This window comes from Megachile rotundata, chromosome 9 (assembly GCF_050947335.1).
Source record: "Megachile rotundata isolate GNS110a chromosome 9, iyMegRotu1, whole genome shotgun sequence".
Lineage (NCBI taxonomy): Eukaryota > Metazoa > Arthropoda > Insecta > Hymenoptera > Megachilidae > Megachile > Megachile rotundata.
The window spans coordinates 4107795-4125874 of NC_134991.1; the positions used below are offsets into that span (position 1 = coordinate 4107795).

Genomic DNA, 18080 nt, shown 5'->3' on the forward strand with positions numbered 1-18080 from the left:
TCCGCAAACACTCTTTACTGACTGTTTTTCAATCAGGGCCACATTTGCCCGCTCATACGGGCGTATGTCCTCACCTTTGTTGTTTGCCGGTTTTCAGGGTCACACCTTTCTCGAGATTTGTCATCGTGCGATGTACTATTACCTCTCACTTCCTCGTATAATTGAAGGTTTAAGAAAATATTATATGGTAGTGCTATTTTTTTTAAATAGAAGAACGAAATCAAATATGTGATACTAAAAGTTCAACATTTCATAAAACCAGCAAGATTACATTTGTGAACATGATATATAAAATACAATATACTTATGAAAATTTTTATGAAGAAATTATTGTTCCTTAGTACTATTACGTAATAATAGGTTAATCAATCTATTATACATTTTTAACTCACTTTTTTCATGCAAAATCACTTACTTTCCAATTATGCTATTAGTTAAATAACAGCATGTAAAAGACAAAACTAAAATTGATTTATGTTTACTATCCACTATATATACAATCTTGTATCGGAATTCTGAAGAAAGAAAGCTAATTTGATCAGGAAAGGATTGAACGATACACGTGGCACAGCACATGTCTCGTGTCGTACGCAGGAAAGTCGGGAGGAAGACACAAAAGATAAATGGTGGCAAATTTACGTAATGAAGCGATCCGTCCGGGTGGTCCCAAGCATAAGATGCGTTTCCTCGTCATCTTGGCAATCCTCCCGAGGTGGAGAAAACAAAGAGAGACGAAAAGGATTTCGAGGACGAGTCGCGAGAACGCTGTCTTGGGTCCACGGGTCGAATTAACGGTACCGGAAGTACGAGACAACGTGCACACGTCCTCGTATTATGCATGCGAAAGAACGTAAAGCATCTTTTACTACCCACAATCGCTTCCCAAAACGTTTCTCTTTCGTTCTCGTGCCAACGCTGTCGCAGCATTTCGTTTTCTCGTGTGCCGGACGCGATAAGCGTCAGAATGTTTAACGCATCCTTGTCGGGTCCGACAATTTTAACTTTTCGATAGAGTGTTACATGCACACATGAGTATAACGCAGACTTAATTTGGATAAAGGTACGTATGCAAGCTTGACAATTTTTTAATTCTTGATTTTTCACACTCTCATGTTTACCAATTATGCAATTTTTTAATGTTTAAGTTTGAAAAATAATGTTATGTTTAAGAACTTTTTATTTTTTAAGATATCAACTTTTACAATTTTCAAGATTCAGGATCTTAGAATTTTTGTAATTCCGAATTTTAGAAATTTCATGACTGAATTTTCGAAAATTCTCAAGTTTTCAAAATTTCAAATTTTCGTATTTGCAAGATTTTTAATTGTCGAAATTTCTAATTTTTAAGATATCGAATTTCTTAAACTTCAAGATTCCAAGTTTTCGAATTTTCACGACACCGAATCCTTAAATTTTCAGCATATTGAATTTTCTGATATTTAAGATTCCAAACTTTTAAATTCTCCAGCCCCTAAATTCAAAAATTCGCAAATGTAGATAATAATAACTCAGAGTCTAGAAATTATTACAATTCGGACATGTGAATGTTTTGATAAAACATAAATTAATATATACATAAATTTTTTATGTTCATGAAAGTCAACGCAAATTCCCAGGTAATCATTTTCACAAATTTTCTAACATAAAATAAGACATAAAATCGTCGTTTTACCACTTTGGTAGTTTTAATATTAAAAATGTTAACAAAATTTAATAATTCAATGGGGTTGAAATTTAATGTGAGATGTATTTTTTGGAGACGATATCGAATCACATATTGCAAGTTTCATTTGGCTTAAAAGTATATCTGCCCACCTTATTTGGTTAAAACCTTTACTTTAATAATTTTAATTACCAATTCAGTTTGATCACTGCATGCACCTCACGTCATAGTTTAGTGTTCATCAGCGAAATAAAATAGATCTTATGACACTATGACTAGTGGATCTGCAGACCAAGTAGAATGTGCATTTAAAAGTTTGAGTACCTACTGTACACATATAGATTGACAGAATAAGAGATCTAGAAATTTTGAATGTCGTTCCAAACGATTAAATATATCTGAAATTGCCAAAAACAACATTAAACACAATTAAATTCCATTTCGTCAATGATGTCCCAGTATTGCCGTCAGCTATGAGTTAAGGACTTTTAACGTGATTCCAGTCGATTCTATGTACCAAAATTATCGAAAACGATACCAAAATACGGTTTTCTATCAATCTGAAGGCGATCGATGGCGATGACGTTTTTAGTCAAATCATCGTCAAAATCTATACAGCTTTAAGTTGTATTGGAAGAGATTGTCTTACCCTCAAATTTCAAGTTAAAAGACCCAACGGTCTGTAGAATGGTATAGACAAACGAACAATTGCAGATCAAGCACCACCCCAAAAGCTCCACTAGATAAAAAAAAATTTCATCAGGCATGTTCATCATACCGTTGCTTTTACCACGCTTTTGTTGCTTTGACTTCCGACAAATAATATCGTACTATAAGTATTTAATGCGAAGTATTAAAATACGAGGTGTGACACAAAAGTAACGAGACTAGGTCTGTAACTTGAAAAAACAATGGAATTAGCAGCAATTATTTTTGTGGCATCATCCCACATACCTCCTCTATCCATGTTGCCAATTTCGATTGAATCGGTCATACCATTTGGAAATATTGCGTTATTTAGTGAACACGTGCAACTGCATTCTGCCGGAAAAATGTCTAACGTAAAAACCGAACAGCGAATAAACATCAAGTTTCTTGTAAAATTTGTTGAAATCTGTTGTAACATGTTATGAGACATGTATTTTTACCTATGACTCACAAAGTAAGCGCCAGTCGATGCAATGGAAGTCTTCAGGAACCCCAAAATCCAAAAAAGAACGCATGTCAAAATCAAAATTCGACAATAATGGAATTGTAATAATTAAGTGGTCTCCCAGTGGTCAGACTGTTAACTAACACTATTACATTGAAATACTAAAAAGACTTCGTGAAAAAATTAGGAAAAAAAGGCTACAGTTGTGAAGCGATGGATGGCTGTTGCTCCGGGACAAAGCACCCGCTCACACGGCACTATCTGTCAAGCAGTTTCTGACCAGCAAAATTATTATTGTGATAGGGAATCCTCCTTATTCGCCTGATTTGGCTTCATGCGACTTTTTTTTATTTCCTAAAGTTAAATTTTGCTTAAAGGGAACCCATTTCACCTCAGTTGAAGAGGTTCAGGCAAAAACGGAGAATCGTCCGAAAGGACTTCCAAAAACCTCGTTCCAGAATTGTTACCAGCAATAGCAGCGCCGAATGCATAAGTGTGTGAATGCTGAAGGGGACTACTTTGAAGGTGATAATGTCACGGAGAACTGATTTTGCAGATACAATGATTTATTGGACTAGTCTCGTCCACTTTTGTGTCACACCTTGTATTTACCTAGAGTGATATCCAACAGCCAAAATAATGTCGCGCGATCGATTGGTGTACACCAAAAGCACAACTTCAATTTCGTGCGTGAATTCTCGCACACGTTTGCAAGTTCGGTAGAGAATCTGTATGTGTTCGTGGAATATATGAGCATCGTCTGACAGTCGAAGACAGAGAACACGTGGAAACCTATGTTCGATGTCTCAATGAATAAAGACGTCGTTGCTGAAGCGTCAACACCCACGTCCATTGTCGCTCGACGAGTACATTGTTGTCGACTTGCCTCGAATCTTCGAGGAACACGATTCGAACTCATTTAGGGAACCCGAGTCTGCATACTGTCAACGTGCTTGTGAATATCGTGCAACTTGATCTCTGTTAGGTGTATCACGTTGCTGTAACTTGTAAAACTTTAAATCAGATTTACGCACACCCTCAAACTAGCCAACAACAGCTTCTCTCGCGAAATTAACTGTAATTAAAGGGTATTTTTATCGTGGCAGAACAATTCACTGCGGTGAATTCAATGTGATTTATCTTCCTGAAATAACGAAGATATATTTTCGGCAACTTTTAGTAAGCCTGCATACTTATTGCAAGATAGTAAGTACCTACTGAGATCTGTGAAACACAGTGGCTAATGTTGGAAACAAGTTTTCTAATAGCCTTATTGTTACCTTATTAACAAAAAGAAAGAAAGTTATGGATCTTTAACTCCTTGTCATTCCTCGACAAATTAGAGTAGTGAATTACAGTTCAAATGTGATGATTCTTACTCGAATTTTTAATACGCATCAATTTGAAGTTTGAGACAAATTATAATTTGTATAGTCAAAGTTCGTTAAATGTAAAGCATGATATTTTAATTTTGCTTGCTCTAAAACTATTATAACTGCAAATTAGCTAGTCATTCCGATTGATGTAACTAATAAATAAATCATACGGTGAGGGATTTAATTTAGTGATCTTTATAGTACTGTCAATGTCCACTCAAATCTTATTTCTCTACAGAAAATATGAGACTCACATTCGCAAGAGATTTTCCACTCATTGACCTCTAGTGATTCTTGAGAATTTAAAAATTTGGAGATGAGTTCCGAATGTGGGAATCTTGAAATTTTTAGGTATAGGAATTTGAGGACTTAGAAATTTGGAGACGTAGCAATTTGATAATCTTGGAATTTACGACATCTAAGAGTTTGAGGGCATAGGAATTACAGGGCATAAATATTGGGCACTTTACAATTTGGAAATATAGAGATTTAAGGGTCTAGGAATTTGAGAATTTTAGTATTTGGGGAACTTAAGACTTTGGAATCTAGAAATTTAAAGATTTGGAAATTAGTTATATAGTTATATCGGAACTTTAAAATTTGGAAATGTAGAGATTTAGGAACTTGGAAATTTGAAAATGTAGAGATTTAGAAAAACTTGAAAATTTGTAAATTGTTGAAAACTAAAATTAGATAATTAATAAATTTAGAGATTTTTGCATTTTTTATTTTCAAGTTTATACGTATATGTCCCCTCGTTTAGATCAAATCAATATTGCATTCGAATATAATATTAAAGTACTATATGTTTTAGTTTAGTGTACTATGTTCAATTACAAAAAGTCGCCGGGTATACAAACCAAAATAATTCTACAATTTTCATGCATGTTTGAATATGAAACTATTGAAACTTTTGAGTATGAAACTATTTATGAAAATCGATGACTGTAGTTAACGTCGCTTCTTCTTTATCCTTCAATCTACGATTTATAGAAGATTCAAGGATATCAAGTATATTAAATGGCGCCTAGTTTTCACTTCTGGTTAAGTTTATTCATATTTATTTCGGCCACGATAAAGTACGTAACTGATCTGCTCCTATGAAGGATGCAGTTAATTACACATCGCGCAACAACCACCACACAAAACCGACAAGTTTCAGTTTAAAAAAATCAACAGAAGTATATGCTTGCCTGAACAAGGGATACGTTGGGGATCGTTGGCTATTCGCATTCCTAATAGCTATTAAAGGACGACGTGATTCACCGCTTTATCTTTAAATTATACAGGGTTATTCGAAATTAATATCGATATTATGAATACTTTCGTAACCATTACAAAAATTCTAATAATATGTTAACTTCTTATTCACTATAATTCAACGTTTGTAAAAACGTTCTACACAAAATATTAAAAACCCTACGTTCATAACCTATCTAAACAACTTATTCTAAACGACTTAAAGGTGAAATATTTTTTATTAAAATTTTGAAATAATTTATTAATTATTGATTTTTTGATTCTGTATAACACTTGCATACACACGGTATTCTACAGGTGTCGATTCGGTAGAATCAGAATTCTATAGGAACAGGTATGTAAATTCTTACACTACATTTAAAAATACGAGAGTTTATCGAACGAAAGCATTTTATTTCTTCATGTTTTGCACTTTTCAAGATATCACAAAGTGATCTTAAATTTCTTAACACTCATAACACCGTTCAGATTAAATTAATTCAAAATACAATATTTCGTCATTTCTTAACCCCGTATTACTCGTGTTCGGTGTACAATACCATAAATTCGCTTCGTTAAATTGCTTCAATTGCAGCAAAGAATTTTATATAAGTTCTTAATTAAAACGGAAAGATAAAGAACGAAGTATAAAGGTGCGTAAAGTAATTTAGAACATTATTGAAAGAGAAAGTTTCTCGTCTTTATCGTTCAACCAGTTGCATTGCAACTTGCGTTACTTATTACTTAGCGTTCACCTTGTACAGTAATTGGAGATAATAAAATTATCCTTACGATTAAAACCGATTATAATTTTTAAAATCAATCGCATAAATTGCTACAAAACATATAAATGACAAGTAGGCTGGGACTACCAGTTTCAGACCAACCTTGAAGAATTAAACTGCAATATTTATGAAACATCGACTACAAAAATAAAATACTATCGAAATCTAAAAAGTTACAACGACCGATTACAATTTTATTCAATGAGAACAATAAATACAACTACTGTGTAACACCCGGTTGCAAATATTTGCGACTCCGAAATTTACTGCAATGGCGAAAATTCATTACTGAATGTCCGACGAATTAAGGTCTTCTGAACGGTGTAATATGATCCGCTATAAAGCACACTCTTTACAACCGAAATTAACAGAAAAGTATGTATTAGTCGTATAATATTTTTAAGTTCAATATTTTTTGTTGCGTATAGAATGCGAATGTTTATGTAAATACATAGAATATTTTCTTTTTTAAGCTTATTTTATTTGTCATATTAAACACATTTTGCAGATTCCAAATATATTATATTGATATCGTATATAATTTGCATGTCTGAAGTCTAGAGCCAGTGTATATTAAGTTCGCTTTTTTTAAATGTATTTTGCATATTTCCTGTTCGAAACTTTTCACTCTTACCGATAGTAAATTTATTTAATTCTAATGCGTCTAATTTTCAATAATAATAGTGTAAAAATGATATGTCCACATCTGTCTCTAAGCTTTTTGCACCTTTGATTTACTCTCCAATAAAATTTGAAAGGAGTGAATTGAATCAAGACGTGGGATCGAAATATGCTTTGTATATTTTCATGTGTCAGAAGTGCATAAATATCTGCATTCTACGAGTTTTCATATGTTATTTTAATTCAGAGATCGGCAACCTTGCCCGCGGCCCTTTGCAACTTTTTGTGCGGCCCGCCAAAGCACCAATATAATTTTAGGAAAAATCAACAAACTTAAAGCGTGAGCGTGCCGAAATGTGGCCGGTGACAAAAATGCGCGCTAACAGAAGCATATTGGGAAACCTATTTTACTGCGCAAGTTTAGTCCCCACTTCCCAGCGAATACGACGCGACGCGACGGTTCGCTTAACAAGTGTAGCATTTTTTCATTTCACCAGTTTGCTACTGTATGTTCATATGTGCATTTTGCACGTAAACACGTTCATATTGACAACCGTATGACGTTTCACTACAATAGGTAATGAGAAATACATGTTATTTTTAATTTATTTATACTCGTATATGATATAAAAGCACTATTTAAGTTACATTTGAATGTGCGGCCCGCATAAAAAATTTTATTTTGAAAATAGCCCGCCATCCGAAAAAGGTTGCCGACCCCTGTTTTAATTCATTAACTTGCATACAGTGTAAAGAAAGCATACGATCCTTATCAAGGATACGTTACCTATTTCCAATTTACACTTTCATACTCACAGTATTTTTACCCATTTCAATAATACTAATGCAAAAGAATATACTGTATAAAAACTATAGAATGTAATGTTCTTGCCTTCTGTGTTATTTGATAATTACAGAACAGTCTATTATCGTTGGTTTAAAAAACCAGTCTTACATTAAAGGTTGCATTACTATTTATCATTTAGCTTCTCGGTGCAACTAAACAACATAAACAGCAAGAAAGTTGAAATTAAGTGCTAAAAATAGTCAGAGTACTACGGAATAGTTTGTTCAGAAAGCAACAAAGATTGTATTCAGTTTCTAAGGTGCCAAAAATGAACACACGAGCCTTATGTTGATATCTCTGCATATTCTGACGATTATAACATATTATTGCAAATTTAATTGAAGTCATTCTAAGTTATGTCAATTTTTGTTATGTCTGGTAATAGGAGCTATCTATTTAATGTGAAATAAACACATACTTTTTTTCCAATTCATTTCAAGGAAACCTTAAATGTCCGATAACAAGGAAATGCTGTTTACATATTAAGAATGAAGCCTTCCTTAACATGTAATTTGATTCTATATTTGCCTACTTTAGAATATTGAAAATGTTACCTTTATTGTAAAAATAAAAAATTAAGAAAGGGATTTTATAGTACTTACTTCCTCACCACATCCATTGTGGGTATTTCTCTCCCACGTACCATAATTTTTTCAAATTTGACGCCAGAGTTTGTGAATTCCTGTAACAAAATAATAATAGAAATAAGTGCTACTTACAAATAATTTATAACAATATGACAGATACAATTTACATATAATTATATTTCATTAAAAAAACAAAAAATCTGTCGTATTAGATATCATAAAAATAACAAAAAGTAGCATTTCTAGCATATTAATTTAAAACTTACAATTTTATGAAAATAACTATATAAATATTTGATCAATATTCGTAGCACAAAATGATGAATTTATATTCGTTCAAACAAATAAGAGCTTAGTATTATTTTTCAGTATTTTAGTATCGTTTTTAGTATTCTTCTTCAATATTTGTTGTCGCATAATCTGTTGATATTAAAAACTGTTGAAGAATTTTTGTTTTAAAGTTTACTATTTGATCGCTGCTTAATATATATAATTATTTAATTATTACTGAAAATCATAATATTAATACCACTATATATAACATTCAGCAATTATTTTAATATTAAAACTAATATTACTTATTAATATATCTATGTTGTACGTGCAAGAATTATTCTGAAAATTGATTATATTATACATGATACATCATTATTAGATCATTAATATATGACATTACATATGTTAAACTATATTTCTTAATACATGAAATTGTTAAATGACTGTGTTCTGATTATTATCCTCTTTCAAACATAATTCAAATTACAATAACCAACAGTTTTTTTTGTTGAATAAATTGAAATATCGAAAATACTATTGAAATATTATGTAACATTATAACATGTTGCAACTCATGTTAATAACACTTTATAATATCCTCTGGGTTCCATTGTTAATGCTTTCAAGATCTTTAAAATTTCTACTATTATCAAGAAACATGCGTTTTGTATATTTTTCAGAACACTATGTGTACAAAATAAATAAATTACGTATATACAAAATTTGATAAATTCCAATGATAGAATTCTATAATAATAATTATTGAAAAGCGAAGAAAAACCATTGTGGAGTAAAACAGGTTAATCAATAACGTATGTAACGTTATTAACGAAATTATTATATAATACAATAAATGTTTTAATCAGAATTCTAGTCGTGACAAATACACGACGATTTCGAGCTATCTTGATGAAATGATAGTCACTGTTAAGGAAGCCTGGTTGGTTATATTAAACCAATTATATCTGACTGATCGTTGAACATGACACTGACAACGACGGTACGCATTCTTCGTTTATTTCTCACCCATACCAACGATCCCATAAAAATAAAAAATGAAGAAAAGGACTCGCGTTTCGCCACGGCCTCATTTTATCGAGATTTCACTCTTCGCGCCCTATTTTTCCACAGTGATCGTTAGCTACAGATTACAGTAATTTCAATTTATTGTGGTTCAACAATTATTGTTCCAGCTCTTTTATGTTTTCATTTGAGAACAAAGTATGTTGTATTAAACAATTTAATTGATTTGACTTCGTATAATAAATATTAGGGGAATCGTAATGTCCTTTCTGCGTATGGCAATTATTTGACTGTCATTTATCAGCTCTTTGCGTATTTTAATGTTGTGCCAAAGACGTTCCAATATAAAAGTGATTTTTTCACTTGTAAATTATTAAATCTTCAACATTTCTTTGTAATTTTATATAAAATGGCTAGTCGACTGAAGGGATACATATCCAGCATTGTATACTGAGTTTTACAAGGGAAGTAGTGGAACTGTTGCTACCAAAACTTTTGTGATGTTCATCAAACTGTGTTAGATGTTCGTAAATGCTAAGGGTAGTTTTCTATTTATTTCGATCGCTATCAACACTCTCTAAGTGACAAAGAATTTGAAAATTTTGATAATATCCAAAATGCCATCTTCAGTGTTTGCTCAAAAACTAAATGATTTTTATTAGTCCTTGTATTCAAAAATTTTTCCACTAGATGGCAAAAGATTGTTGATAACGAGGATGATTACATCGTTGATTGAAAATAAACTTGTTTAAAATTTATATTTTAATACTTGTATTTAATATTAATACTTATTTATAATTTATTAGATTGAATTTAATGTAAAAGACATTACTTTCTGCCCCCTCCCCCCAATAATAAGTACACCTGTGATGAAATAACTGAAGATTTTATATTGCATAAATTAATAGATCAGGTGTTTAACAATTTGAAAAGTATGCTTTGAATGTTCATTAAAAAATTAGGAAAAAAATTTATTTTTAATAATAAGATGTGTCCAAAGTAATTTTTACTCTTTTATTTGCTAATCTTACAAATTGTTATTTTCTTTAAGTAGAAGTACTAATTAGTTCAAATTAGTATTAAGGTACTAAACTCTTTAGCTAGTAGAAATTTGCTAAGATTGTTTGTTATAATTGTAAAAAATTGCAGTGTTTTATAGGGTAACAAAATACTTTTGTGAGTCACTGTACCATTTTGATAAAGGACTTATTTTGTAAAAAATATGTAAAAAGAGAAGTTATATTTTTGTAATTTGAACATAATATGGTTATCAAAGAAAAGTCTATAAAACAAGAATTAATTTATAGCTTTCAATGTCCATAAAATCAATGTTTGAAATAAAAGAACATTATAATGAAGTAATAAACTAATTTTATTTTAATAAAATAATTCACCTAAATTACGATAAAAAAATACATGAACTCAAATGCTCGATAAAAAATAATGATCGAAATACAAATTTAAATATACAGCGCATCTTTATAAAAATAAGTAATAAAATAACTAAAATAACTAAAAAAAAAGAAAATAAATGAAGTAAATAAATTTTATTATTTTTATTTAAATTGAAAATTTGTTGTATCATTAGAAGATATTAGTTGAAAATAGAGAATTCAATTATCCATTAATATTTTGATTCTTGATAGATTATCAACGTGTCAAATTTTTGAGTTATGAAGTTCCCAAACTTTCAAATTATCAAATTTGTGAATCTCCAAATTATGGAATTGTCAAATTTAAAAATTTGAAATTGTAGAATTATCAAATCTATAAATTCTAAAACTTTTTAACTTTCAAATTTTTAAATTTCCAAATATTCAGATTTACAAACCTTCCAATTTTTTAACTCAAAATCTCCTAGATTTGCAAAATAGTAAAACTTCTAATCCTCTAAAAATCCAAATAATCGCTCTAATTTCCAAACTACCAAATTTGTAAATATTGAGTTTATTAATTATCAAATATTCAGTTTACCAATTTAGAAATGACCAAATTTTTAAATATTCGGTCTACTAATTTCCAAATAAACAAAACCCAAACTCTCACACATACAAAATCTATAATTTCCAAATTCAAAACTTTCAAATTTCCACATTATTATGCTCCTAATTTCTTGAAATCAAAAATTTTTAATTTCTCAAATTTTCAGATTATCAAATTTAAAAAAATTATTGCTTTTAACAGCTTATTTATTACATTTTCATGAACTTACATAATATTACATATGTATTTAGGTATAAACCACAACGTGATACATATAAGATATTCGATAACAAAAATATTAAGAACACAATAAATTATCATGCCTATTTACATCAAATTTTAGGCTTGTTTGCACTCACATATCATAAATATTATTTCGATATACTTTTATATCATATTGTGTCAAATTTTATATACTTTAAAACTGATTATTATTTACTGTAATTGCCTAAAGTCTACAAATTATTTCACACTGAAAATAAAGCCTGAAACTAGTAATGAAATATCTGTTATTTTAAGATACTTACATGTCATTAAATCAGACATGACTATATCTCGAATATAACCAGATTATATGTTTTAGTATTCTACTTCATAGTACAGTGATAAACAGAATTTTTTATATTTACCAAATTACCAAAAATTTTAAGTAAATGCAACATGCAAACATGCAAAATTTCGCAAGGTGTATGTGTATTTTATTTTTATTTTGTTCTAACAACGTATATGTGTGCGGCTATTAATAGACCACCCAGTATATTTCAATTAGACGTGGGCGGCACCAGAATATTTCTGTGTTAATTATCGATGCCCTAATATTGATGCCGAAAGGCGTTGTCGTATGTTTCAAATATGTTCCCCCACAGATTGTAGTTTCTCTAGTGCCGCAAATGAATACCCGAGGGAAGAAAAAAGAACGTGAAACAACCGAGTACAACCTCGGTTCTAGAACTTATTAATATAATTGATCGGTCTTAGTTTGTGACAGGTCTGACCTAAAAAAATCTCGAGACACTCCCGCTTCGTAGACACCAAAACTCAGCGATCGAGTTGTCGCCAGACAACTATTCCAAAAATCTAATAATAAGTTCATTAGCCTTTACGGTCCCCTTTATACCCTTCACAAATTAGCTGGACCGATTTGAAGACTTTTAAACACCAAACAAAAGTCAGAACTAATTTAGACGTAATATTCTGTCCTTAAGGAAGAAATGGTCTATTAGGTTGTTAGGGAAGGAATAAAAGGTAAAAGAAAGAAAGAGAATAAAGACGATCAGCAGAGATAAGTGAAGACTGTGCAAAGGAGTTCCAGGCAGGCACGTTCCTGGATATCTGTCCAATCAAGGAATGTAGCTGGTGACAGTTTACTAAAGGGATGGAAAAGAATAGGTGTACCTTGTTTTCAGTTATTTTACGAAAGTACATGACAATTATGAGATAAGAAAGAACATGACAATTATGTACGAATTACAACATCTTTGTAAATATCATTGTTACAACAAATTAGAATTTGCAAACAATTTCATTTCCCTTATATTTTGTTATATTACGGAAGTAAATGTAACAATATACATGTATGTTGAAGTGAGGTTTGCTTCCCCTAGCGAGGCGTTCATGTTTTACACACACTTCCGTTTTACTTTTTCCTCACTGACATGCACGCTGTGTAACGGTTGTATACTAAAATGTATTATTGCGTTTACTTTATATCTTATAGTGTATCATTTATGTTTATCATTAGTGTTAATTTAATAAAAATTATAATTGCATAACAAAACCTTTCATATGTCAATTATGTACAAAGTATTGTCAAATACTTTCTTATGAATATCATTATGATGACAAAATTCACAGATAATATTTATGTCATTTTTCATCACCTTCATTGAATCAAGGAAGTACATGTATTATTATTTTTTCAAGTAAATAACAATACAAACCCAAAAATTTCCAAATTAACTGTTTAACGTATTATTCCAGATTCAAATCATATTCTAAATATCATGAGTTTATAAAGTAAATGAATAATAAATGAATACATGGTGGTGTATTGGTTATTCAAACACATAAAAATTTCTCAATTTTAAAAATCAATTCTCGAATTTGAAAAATTAAAAGTCTGACAATTTAAATATTTAAAAATTTCCAAATCCCCAAATTCCTTAATATTCTCATTCTTAAAATTCTGTAATTTTCAATTTTCCAAGTTCTCTAATTCAATTCCTAAGTGCCCTGATGAAAACATTCTCAAATAGCAAAAATTTTCCAAATTTTCAAATTCCAAAACTTAAAAATCTCTCAATTTTCAAATTCTCAAACTTCCATATTACACTTCTAAATTTCAAAATTAAAAATTTCCGAATCCCTAACTTTTAAAATTTTTTAATCCCTAATTGTCCCAAATTTCTAAAATATATAAACTCCCAAATTCCCAATTTCCAGGACTTCATCTTTAAAATATCTAATTCTCAAATTTCCAAATTATTAAATTTTTAAATTTCGAATTTCAAAAATCATAATTTCTCAATTTCCAAAATTCCTAAGTTTTCCAATTTTATTTTAAAATTGCCATCTCCCCAAATTTTCGAATTCTCAAACTTCTAAATTCCCAAATAAAAATTTTCAAGTTTCAAAAGTTGTAGATTTGAAATCTTCTTCGATCTGAATTCATAACTATCAAGTTTGAAAATACTTAGAATACACACCGATGGCGTTCTTTCACTTAAAACGACATTAAATACGATTTAATTTGAACTATATTTACTGATTTAATTGACGGTAATTTTGATTTCTACGATTTTCTGAAGGATCTATCTTCAGAGTAAATCGAAGGGTGTCTTTCACAAACAACTTACCTTTTCATCATAATAGCGATCTGTGTTTGTCAGGTCAATGACGTACTTGAGATGCGGAAACGCTTCCAACAATATTGATGTTGTAAATCTGTAACAATGGACAAACTCACATTAATAATTATCGAGTAAGAAGCAGTTAAATTTCAGTTTATACAGAGCGATTCAGTTATAGAGCAACCTAGTCATTACATGGATAACTAAACTTGCAATTAATAATTCTATAATACATATAACCATTCGAAAATATATCTCTGAAATATAGTTATTCGATTTTATAGATAACAAATTTTAAGTTTAGTTGCATAAATAATGAATTTTAACTTTGACAATTTTTATTTCAACTTTATAGAAAATAAAATTAATGAACATTTTAGAAAATGACGATACAATCAATCATTTTTAATACTTTTAATATTTCAAAACTTTAATACTGAAATACTTTTAGTATTTGTATTAATTAAAAATACGGTATGTTTTGTTTTGCTCAAGGTGGTCTAACCTTTTAGTAAATAAATATCCTTAAATGAGTTCAGACCTTAAATATTCGCATATATTCTGCTGAAGGAATGCGAAAAGTTCAGCGAAATTTGTTCTACTCGTCTAATAAATTTAACAGGTCAAGCTAGATGTTCGTTAATAGGTTTTAAATCGATTATTATTCCAATAAATTTTGGGTTCCCTTTTTGATTTGTTTTTAATAACTTCTCACCACGGACGGTGAGAGTTGTTTATTTATGAGAAATACTCGTTCGAAACAAAGCTGACCCATGCTAGCTTCTTAGAGGAGCACCTGGTATGATTCCTAAAAGAATTTGATATATCGAAAGGGATAGTGAAACTATTTCGGCTAACACCCCCGCCTAATTCCGGCCCTTTCGTTTGGGACCCCAGATTCTTGACTCCCCTAATATATTATCGCGTTGTCCAGATCACGTTCTCGAAAAAAAGGTCTTTTCTTAACAGTAAAACACCATGACAGTCCGTGGATTCTTTTGTGATCTCTACACCGTCCAATGGAGACAACGCATAACAGTGAAAAATTTTAAAACTACAGCAAAAGTCAAAACCTGTTTTAAATGAAAGCACAGAAGTAAATAAAAATTAATGTGCATTTACTTGATAATATACAGCGTGTCTCACGATCTTTGTCCACTTAAATATCTTGGTTATTCCAAACAATACGAAAAAATATTATGAACAAAAATTATATGGCTTAAGAAGCTGCATAATGCGATATAATAGATGTTCTTCTAAGTGGAGGCATAAACAAGATATAGAAGCCACTTTTGTTTTTTTCTTTTTTAATGGAGTGTTTCATTCCTTATGCTTGATTCCGATAGATTAGCAGATTCTGAATATACAGGGTGTTCGGCTACTGGTGGGCATAATTTTAGGGGGTGGTAGCTGGAGTGATTGTGAACAACTTTTTCCTTTACCAAAATGCTGGTTAAAGCTTAGTTTTTGAATTATTAATGAAAAACACTGACCAATGAGAACGCGTATAGACCGGTCGCGCGACAGCGTGAGCGACAGCTTCGAATATGACGGCCGATCGTCGTCGTGAACAAATGTATCGATACTGTCGGTATAACGTTGGTATAACGTCGGAATAACGTCGGTATAATAGAAAGCTGTTAGATGAAAGTTACATTGAATAATAAATAAAAAAATCTGGATTATTGTTGAATTATCATTCATTCATGAATAAGAAATAACAAAATCAGTCTCTACTCACATAATCAAAGTAAATCGAATTTATTCAATACGTTTATTCGTTATCGCAAAGAAATAATAGCTAAAATATGGAAAATTATTTTCGTTAGATATTGTAATGATGAAAAAGAACAAATTCTCATTTTTAAAAAATTGAATAACTTTTCTATTCAACAAATAAAAATGTGAATTCAGTAATTAATAAATTTAAATGTAGCTCACCCATTAAACCGCAAATAATCACAATAAAAATGCGTCTCTGTCACCGGTCCGATCCACCGGTCCTTACTGTTAATATAAATCAATCACCATACAGAAACTCTCAAAAAACTCTCAAGAAACTTCATTGTCACCTATCACTTTCATCTTTCATTATGAGTTTTCATTATCACTTTTCTTTCTCATTTTTCACTAATTTGCACTAATTTTCACTGTGAGTCCGACACGTAAATAGGACGAATGAAAACACGTGAACGAAAATTCATAAATAATTTAAACTATATTATCTTGAAAGCAAGAAAACGGAATTCTCGATTAAAAACAACGATACATTTTATTTCGACACGTTTCTTTCGACAATAAACGATGACTGTCGATCGACGCCGCAGTCGTTCAACAGATCATCGTTGCATGGCAACCGTTAGCGACGTATGCCTCGCGATCGAGAACAAAACCGCGATCCGTAGCCAGTCTAACAATGTCTTCTTATAAAATATAATATAATTTCGATTCCTCAATTCGGATATCTTATAATTAGAATAGTGTATCGTTAAACATACATATCTATGAATAATCGTTCACGCGTTTTCATTCGGTCCGTTTACCGGTCGTGCTTATGTTGTGCAATTATTATTAGAAAAAGACAGTGAAATAAATTGAGAGTTCATTGACCCTGCCAGGACATCAGCTGTTGATGCTCTGATCGGTGGATCTACCCGGTGACACAAATATTTTTTATCGAAGCTAGTTTTTCCATGAATCAATGAGTAAGTGTTATTTAAGTTACTTCTGTATTTTTAAAATTAAACGTACGCAGCAATAGATTTATTTCACTTCAATGAAGTACTGCATTAGATATTCTATTCCAGTTCGATCTCATTTCATAGGCAAGGTACTCATTCGTTTTGAAACGTGAATTTATTCGTTTGCTTCATTAGTATAGTTGACAAAATTAATTTTCGTGAATTTATTCTTTTCCCTTTTTGAAGGCATAAAATAAATACAATATACTTCGTGTGGTTGTTGTAAACAACAACTAATTGGTTTATTTCTCATTCACGAATTACGAAGAATTTAATATTATTCTTAACATGTTAATTCATTATTCGATTTAACTTTTACCTAATAGCTTCCTGTTATACCGACGTTATACCGACGTTATACCGACAGTATCGATACATTTGTTCACGACGACGATCAGCCATCATATTCGAAGCTGTCGCTCACGCTGTCGCGCGACCGGTCTATACGCGCTGTCATTGGTCAGTGTTTTTCATTAATAATTCAAAAACTAAGCTTTAACCAGTATTTTGGTAAAGGAAAAAGTTGTTCAGAATCACTCCAGCTACCACCCCCTAAAATTATGCCCACCAGTAGCCGAACACCCTGTATGTAGAAGGATGAAGGTGCATCTATCCTAAAAACTATCGCTGTTATTACTTTCATGAAGTAATTCAAAATTGCGACTTTGCACAGTTGCCGGATTTTGGGTACGTTTTATGAAAACACTCAAATATCTGAAATTATAACCCTTGGTTTATTTCTTCGCTTAAAATATCAAAATATTTCAACTCTAGAACTACATAAATCAGCTTTTATTTTAGATCAATAATATCATACAAAACATATAATTTCATTAAAACAATGTAACTTGGAGCATTTTCAATATTACTAACTAGTCACAACAAATTGTTATATAATTTGGCTTATATAATTACTACAAGCAAAAATATATATATA

General features: G+C 30.8%; 1 protein-coding gene across 3 annotated transcripts in view; it reads right to left on the bottom strand.

The window, feature by feature from the left end:
- LOC100882266 (uncharacterized) overlaps positions 1-18080 on the bottom strand; it is a 103212-nt gene that overhangs the window by 39458 nt on the left and 45674 nt on the right. For all 3 annotated transcript variants that reach the window (XM_003705627.3, XM_076535836.1, XM_076535837.1), the window contains 2 exons: positions 14409-14496; positions 8287-8366 (listed from right to left, as the gene is read on the bottom strand). In XM_003705627.3, coding sequence (XP_003705675.1) covers positions 8287-8366; positions 14409-14496 — 168 coding nt within the window. The remainder of the gene's footprint in view (positions 1-8286; positions 8367-14408; positions 14497-18080) is intronic.